Genomic DNA, 7,568 nt, shown 5'->3' with positions numbered 1-7,568 from the left:
TCAGTCACTTTTTGGGAAAAGGAATGATGCTTTGAGGACTGTGGGCCCTGTACCTGGCACTGATGGACTGGTGGTAGCACACGGCCACTGGGTCACCCCCAGCCACCAGGAGAGCAGAGAGCTCGCACAGCAAGTGTGAAACACGACTGTTCCTGGAGCACAACGTATTCCCACCAGCATCTGCGCTTTAGGTACAGGGATTAGCAGTTTCTTTTGTATTAAAAAGTAACTCAACGCCTCCTCTCCCCATTTTGCCATCTCTCTCCACAGTACCTGTGTCACAGTTCAGAATCCTGACAGGAAAACTAATGAGTCAGTGCATTAAATTCTACAGTAATTCCAGGTACCTGCCAGCAGAAACCGTGGAATACGAGGATTGCTTTCAGAACCTTTAGGTAGTCACGATGAAGGAGAAAATACAAGATGAATCAGTGCAGCTGGAGATGTGAGACATGAGCAGTTCTTCCAGACACAGGGCAGAAGGGCCGTGCTGGACACACAGTGCCACGGGGCTGGGGCTGGGTCACACTGCCCTGCCTGCTCTGGGGCAGTGACAATTACACCACTTCACTGCTTCCATGGTAAGCTATTTTCTTCTTTTCCCCAAGGATTGTGTTTGTTCAGAGCATTCAGCCCACATTTTCTGTTCAAGGAACAGGCTCTGCCCCATTCAGCTCCAAACACCACAGCTCTTCCCAGCAGTTCCATCCAAGCCTTGTGGAGTTGGGTTTCTCCCCAACTCTTGAAAGTGTTACCATGAAAACCTGACCCAGCTTCCAGGAAAGTTTTCCTGGTCCTTGAAAGCATTTCCCCAGCTGCTGAGAAACAGAGACTGTAACCAATGCAGGAAAAGGGGATCAGACACCAAACCCACATTCATGACAGTGACATCTCCTAAACCTTACAGAAATAATGATCCAGGCTAAGGCAGACACAATCCTGTGCCCTCCTGTGCCCCAAACACTGCAAAGCACTGGCAGGGTCCAGCCCCAGAAGCTGCATTAACCCCAAATATACATCAATATTCCAAACACACTTGTTGAGTAATTTCAACTTAGTTAATTTGCTGAATAAAATTTAATTTTATTTAAAAAAATCTTATACACTATTATTCACCTAGCCCTAGTTGTGAACAGATTCTCACTTCTGAAAATAAACCACATTCTAGTCAATTCATTCAACACCAAATTAAATTACTAGTACTGGATTTTTTTTTCTTAAAAAAAGTATGTTAAAACTTTACTTTTTTTTTATTTTTAAAACCTCTAAAGAAAACGTTGCAATTGTACAGAAATGCTTCTTTTCAGGTTAAGCTTTTTTTTTTTTTTAAATGCCTGTTATAAATCCAGCTTGTGTAGAGTTTTTTTTCATAGTTTTTTAATGTATTATCTGCAGAGACATTGTAACAGTTCCATTGTGTAGATGAACACAAAACTTGTACAGATTTCTCATATTTGGTCTTTAGGTAAATAGTTTCCAAAAGCTGCCTAAAATAACCACTCCAAACTGTTCAGTCCATCGTGAAAATACAGTTTTTCCTTTCATAGCAGGAAAGGAAGTATAAATAATGCATCTTTATTACAGAACAGGACAAAAACCAGATTCCGATGGAACCAACTCTGGCTCCCACTCACCTGGCTGCAGGAGGAACTAAGACGTTGTGTGAGTTGAAGACTGAACAGCAGCCTTGTTTCAATTGAATTTTGAAATGTAAAGTGGAATCTATTACCACATTAAAGTGAGAAATTACCGATACATTTTAAAATGTTCAACTGCAGAACACACACTTAAAAAAAAAAAAAAAAAAAAAAATTTATTACCATAATCTGGTAGCCACTGTTAGAAAACCACAACAGCTACTGGTCATGGAGACCCCGAGGTCAGTGTCTGACATCAAAGTGTTACAGAGAAACGGGGCAGATTCATTTCTACTGAAGGGTGCTTAAGCTTAAAAATATCGAATATACCTCTGACAAGATAATTTTACTCTTTTTAAAAGGACTCGTGATAAAGAATTTTATCTTTCTAAATGAAGAACAGTCTGTTATCTTAAACATACACAATATTAAGCGAGACTCTTGTTTTACTTTAGACTGGAAAAATATGCCAGGGACAGTCAAAGTCAACACAAAGTAACAAACAGCAAAAGGTAGCAGAGAGAGAAACAGGTAAGTGCAGCTCTGGTCAAATCCATAGCAGTTCTTTACGTCAGTTAACGGCTCATTTACATCAGAGTTTCTAATCAGTTACATGCAAGCCCAAAGAAGCGTTTGATCACTACACATGGTAATAAAATTTGATTAAATTTATCAGGCAACTGCTAAAATATGAAAATTTGCAGATGTAATAAAGTAGCTTTATCTGAACTTGAACAGGACAGACAAAAGTAAATCATTCCGTTGGTTAAAAAAACCCTACATTCAGTTTTTTACCAAACAAAATTTCACATGAAAAGTAGTTGTGTGATTCCAAAGTTTCCGGAGTAGAAATGGAGTGATTTGAAATGTCAAAGACCCCATTGTTTTGCAAAGAAATGAAAATACACCTCAAAAATTTCTAATTCCACATGTGAACAACAAAATACTGCATATCTATCAACAACTGCATGGGTGGGTGGTTCGGAAAGGCTTAGCTGCCACGGTGTCGGAATGGCTCCTGCCTCTGTTCCCTTTAGGAATATACAATCCTTTGCAACCAGTCACACTAAGCGCTATCATGCTGCCGTTACACTGAGATCCTCAGTCCTGGGAATAATCTGACAGATCCTGTTAAAGCTGCAGCCCTCCCAGCACACACAGTCCGTGGGGCAGGAGGGGCGGGGGGCACAGCCTCTACAACAACATGGTTCTGCAGTTTGACTTTAAATTACCAAGTTTTAAGGCCACCTGTGTTGGGTTTTGTTTCAGTGCTGAAAGTTGAAGTCTGATCACAGGGCCCCTTTCCCCACTGCGTGAGAACATGTTCCAACATTTTAGGTGTTAGATTTAAGTGTCTCCTTTTGGCACCACGGAGTTTGTTTTTGTTGGTTTTTTGTGTTTTTTGTTTTTTTTTTTTAAAAAAAAAAGAAAAAAAAAGAAAACTCCCCTAAAGTTTCTAGTTCTGGCTGCCTTTGTCACTCACTGCCACGGGTGGGGTGTCCACGTTCACAGCTATGACTATGCTCTCTCCATCCTCTGTTTTGATACGTTTGAGTTCCTGCTGTTCCGACTGGTCTCCGTTCTGGCGCTTGGTGGGAAGCGATGCCGATGCGGACGCGTGGGTTGCTAACATATGCAAAGGACTTGCAGCAGCTGCAAAAAAGAGAATATAAACTTGAGCACCCTGATCCTTGTCAAACCAGATACAGGGAACAAAACTGCTCCGTCACTGAGTGATCAATTCCTTTATTGGTACCACATGAGGTATTGGCAGGCCCAGGTGAGATTCTGGCGCGATTGTTTTATCTACACAAACCTGCTGTGCAGATTAAGGACATTTTCTCAAATCACTCAACGTTCAAACAGATTTGGACCCAGATAGGAGAACAGGGAAACAGCTCCATTTAGCCACTGAGAAGCTGAAGATGGGGAAGGATTCAACGACTGAAGATTTAGCAAATCCACACCATAACTTGTGACAGAACACAAGTGGATCCACAATCCCCTTTGGTAGGTTCTGGCCAGGTCTCTGATCCCTGCAGATGGGTGATGTGGCCTGGAAGGAGAGCAGGGCCATGCCAGACCCAGCTGGGGCTGTAGGTTACTGCAGGGAAAGCTTGGGAATCTCAGAGCCAGGAGAGGCACGATGACAGAAGCAGCAATTCCCCTGCAATAGGTAATGAGGTATTTGCCAAAGCTAAGGAGAAGGCAGGGCTGGAACAAGTCCCAGTGGTCAGCAATGACCCAGGTGACAAAATACAAATGCACAAGTGAGTCACAGCAGGAGAGGTACAGTTCAAACATCCCATACAAGATTTTAATCTTTCTCCTTCCACGGATGAGGCAGCACAAGTCACCGCTCCTGGGTGAGTACAAACCTTGAGACCCTCGAGGTTCCTCCCTCTGCCCGTGAGCAGCCCCTTCCTCAACACCGACCCTGATTAAATCCACTATTCAAATGTCTTCACAAACAATGCAAAATGCTAATTACAGATTTCTTTGCTCATTGCACTTCATGAAACTTTATCTAAACATTATCAAACCACCTGCTTTCTTTCCTGCTCCCTTCCCTCAGCACCACTTCACTGACATCACCATGGCATTCCCTGCTAGTGGAGATGAAGCATCAAGTTCATAAGAAATTAAATTATTACTTGCTAAACTTGTAATTTGTTATTAGTAAGCTGTCCTAGAGTGTATCACCTCTGCAGGAACCAAGAAGTAAATGAATTTGTTCTGGGATCTCAGCAGTCATTCAGCTGCCATTAGAAAAGATATTCCTTGTACCACTTCTGAGTAGGAGCCATGGAGATGGAACTTGTGAATAAAAGGCCTTCCTGAAAATTTTGTGTTGCTTAAATAAAAACAAGAAGTTCACCCCTCACCTTCAAACACACATTAAGACAATCACTGCACTTTTCTGTTGCATCCTTCCAGTGGAAGGTGTCCCTGCCATGGCAGGGGGATGGAATGAGATGAACTTTCATGTCCCTCCCGACCAAAACCTTTCTGTGGTTCTGTCATTTTTCACTCCAGGGTCTGGTGGTGAGACCCTCTGGCTGCTGTGTGGGAGTAGGAAACACACAAAAGAACAATGATGTTTGAAATCTACACTCAAAGCTGAGATAGAGAATACTGAGTTATGAAATTTTCTTATGGACCCCAGAGCTCCCAGCTGACTCACAGGCACCAAGCAATGCTGCCAAGCTGTTCTGCTGAGAGCAGGGAGCACCTGCTTTACTACACATAGAAAATGGAACAGGATTTGCTCTGCATTTCTTTCTTCTCAGATGACACAGACCTTCCTTCACCACAGACAAACACACGAATGTGTGTGTGAACACAGCCGTGCGTGTTGGGCAGACACAAGGACGAGCACAAACAAATCTGTGTTTCTGTGGGCTCAGCTCCCCCTTTAGATGCTCTGCCTGAGAATTACCCAGTTCCTTGCTGGTTCAGGAGTTACTGTAACGAGAGACCAGGACCTGGAGCACACCTCACTCCACACCCATCACACACACAGACAACAGTGGGAAGCATCACAGTTCTACTTCTGTGTGCAGCCACATTCCCTGCACACCCTGCAGCCCTCAGCTCTGTGCCAGGGAATGTTCAAATCAGCTGAGTTTTCAGAATCCAGGAAAAAGAAAAAAAGAATTATTCCTTACTTTTAAAAATAGCTTTTCAGTATATTTCACACGGCTCTCAGCTCTATTCACACATCCCTTCTGACACAGAAAGTGCACCTCAAGTCTGTGATGCTTTTGCTGCTCTTAAGCTGGAAGTGAAGTGGCAGCAGCCAGAACACAACCTATAAATGTCAGTGATGGCAAAGGAGTAAAAAGGAAATGAAGCAGATAATTCACTCCATTAGAAAGACTTCCGAGCAGAAATGCAGGTAATAAATTGATATAAGACAGCCCTAAAAGTATTTCTGTAAACATATGACAAAAAAACCTCTCCTTCAGCATCAGATAATACATAAAGCAAAAGTGTTAGAACAAGCTGCGAGGACCTGGCAGCAGAGCAAACCTGCCCGTGCTGGGGCAAGAGGGAATGTGTGCAATGAGGACAAAGCGCTGCTGCCTGCTCAGCCTGCCAAGGGCCAGAGGGGAATGATGGATTCAGACAAGAACCACCTCAAAACCTTACAGAGTTTTGGTCTTTTCAGCACAGGTTCAATAAAATCATCATAAAAAGCAACAGTTCAAAGAGCCAACCCACAAGCAAGTTCTGGTTTTCCTGATGGTGGCTTCCAACAAACCACCTGGGAGCAGGAACCATTTTAACAGCTCTGACCTACAGGAACTTCTTTTAAAACTTGTTTGTATCCCAGGTTAAGGAGGAGAGAGGATGGGTTGTCACCACTAAGAACATCCCTATAACAACCACAAAGAGAATAAAGAGATGTTCAGGCAAAGAGAAGTGTGGAGGAACTCTGGTTCTTCCCAATGGAGAGGGGAGAGAGAGAGGGGAGAGAGAGAGGGGAGAGAGAGAGGGGAGAGAGAGGAGGAGGAGAGAGGAGGAGGAGGAGAGAGGAGGAGGAGGAGAGAGGAGGAGGAGGAGAGAGGAGGAGGAGGAGAGAGGAGGAGGAGGAGAGAGGAGGAGGAGGAGAGAGGAGGAGGAGGAGAGAGGAGGAGGAGGAGAGAGGAGGAGGAGGAGAGAGGAGGAGGAGGAGAGAGGAGGAGGAGGAAAGAGGAGGAGGAGGAGAGAGGAGGAGGAGGAGAGAGGAGGAGGAGGAGAGAGGAGGAGGAGGAGAGAGGAGGAGGAGGAGAGAGGAGGAGGAGGAGAGAGGAGGAGGAGGAGAGAGGAGGAGGAGGGAGGACATACCCGCGCTGCCCTGCCCCGCCACGGCGGCGCTCAGGGGCACGATGTGCGTTCCGTTCTGTGTGACAGCTTTGATGGGCAGCTGGTGCTGGCCCAGCGGCGCCTGCTGCACTATGGTAACTGTCTGTAAGGGGGTGGGCTGCGACGTCTGGATGATGCGGCCAGCAGCTCCTATTGCAGCATGGCTAATAGCAGGGAGAGGCTCCACTTTCACTGGAAAACAGCAGAGAAAATATGGTTCAAATTACCAAAGTGCTCAGGAAGCCCCCGGTTTCACTCAATCAGCCCTCAGTGTGTTGTTTTATTACTTGCTCCAACATAACTGAGAAATCACCATTCCAAATCTTCAGTTTTAGCCAAACACTTCAAGCAGTGCCCTGCAAGTATTGATGCCCCATCCCTGACCCTCCCTGAATGAGGCTTGGAGCAACCTGGGATAGAGGAAGGCATCTCTGCCCATGGCAGGGGGTGGAACGAGAAGGGCTTTTAGGTCCTTCCACACCAAACTCTTGTATGATTCTACAATTCTAAGTTTCAAATACTGACCCCCCTGAATAAAGAAGCGCCAAGGCAACCCCAACAGTCCTCACCTTTGACTTCCTTGTGGTCTCCATTCTCTTGAGGTTCTACCTTGGGCTGGGTGACCATAGCAGCTTGTGTGACGACCGCCTGTCCTGCGACAGTGTAAGTGTTTGCTGGTGCTAATCCAGTCACGTTGGTGACTGACACAGCTGGGATCTGGTGCACAACATGAACTGTCTGAACTACAGGCTGCTGGGAGGTTGATGTTGTCACGGGAGTTGCAACAGTGTAAGTGACGGGTTTGATAGCTTGTGGTAGCTGCCGTTGTACAGTAATTAAAACTGGCTGGCTAGAGAGAGGTGATCCTACCAAGAAAGAGGTCAAAATTAGACTGTCAATTTTCATTATTTCTTTTAAGCCTTCATTTATTTCTTTTAAACTTCACATTAAAACTTCAGAGAATTAACGAACTCCTTCACTAATGCCTGAATGAGGCAAAAAGTAATGCTGGACAATAAAGGTTAGGGCAAGTGGTTATTCCCAGCTCCAGGCTCAAGGGAAGGGCTCAGCAAGACCCACACA

The 7,568-nt window shown here is 44.9% G+C and overlaps 1 protein-coding gene across 1 annotated transcript in view; it reads right to left on the bottom strand.

Annotated features, from left to right (window-relative positions):
• Nucleotides 1–1,058: 1,058 nt before the first annotated feature.
• Nucleotides 1,059–7,568, bottom strand: part of FOXK2 (forkhead box K2) — a 45,339-nt gene continuing 38,829 nt past the window's right edge. The window contains exons 7-9 of the mRNA XM_088065367.1: nucleotides 7,055–7,351; nucleotides 6,468–6,677; nucleotides 1,059–3,290 (exon numbers count right to left, since the gene is read on the bottom strand). Of these exons, the coding sequence (XP_087921493.1) occupies nucleotides 3,094–3,290; nucleotides 6,468–6,677; nucleotides 7,055–7,351 (704 nt within the window). The 3' untranslated portion in view covers nucleotides 1,059–3,093. The remainder of the gene's footprint in view (nucleotides 3,291–6,467; nucleotides 6,678–7,054; nucleotides 7,352–7,568) is intronic.

This window comes from Pseudopodoces humilis, chromosome 21 (assembly GCF_049639895.1).
Source record: "Pseudopodoces humilis isolate 2021_Gansu_Grassland_sample_001 chromosome 21, ASM4963989v1, whole genome shotgun sequence".
Taxonomy (NCBI): domain Eukaryota; kingdom Metazoa; phylum Chordata; class Aves; order Passeriformes; family Paridae; genus Pseudopodoces; species Pseudopodoces humilis.
This window is presented reverse-complemented; position numbering and strand designations above follow the sequence as displayed.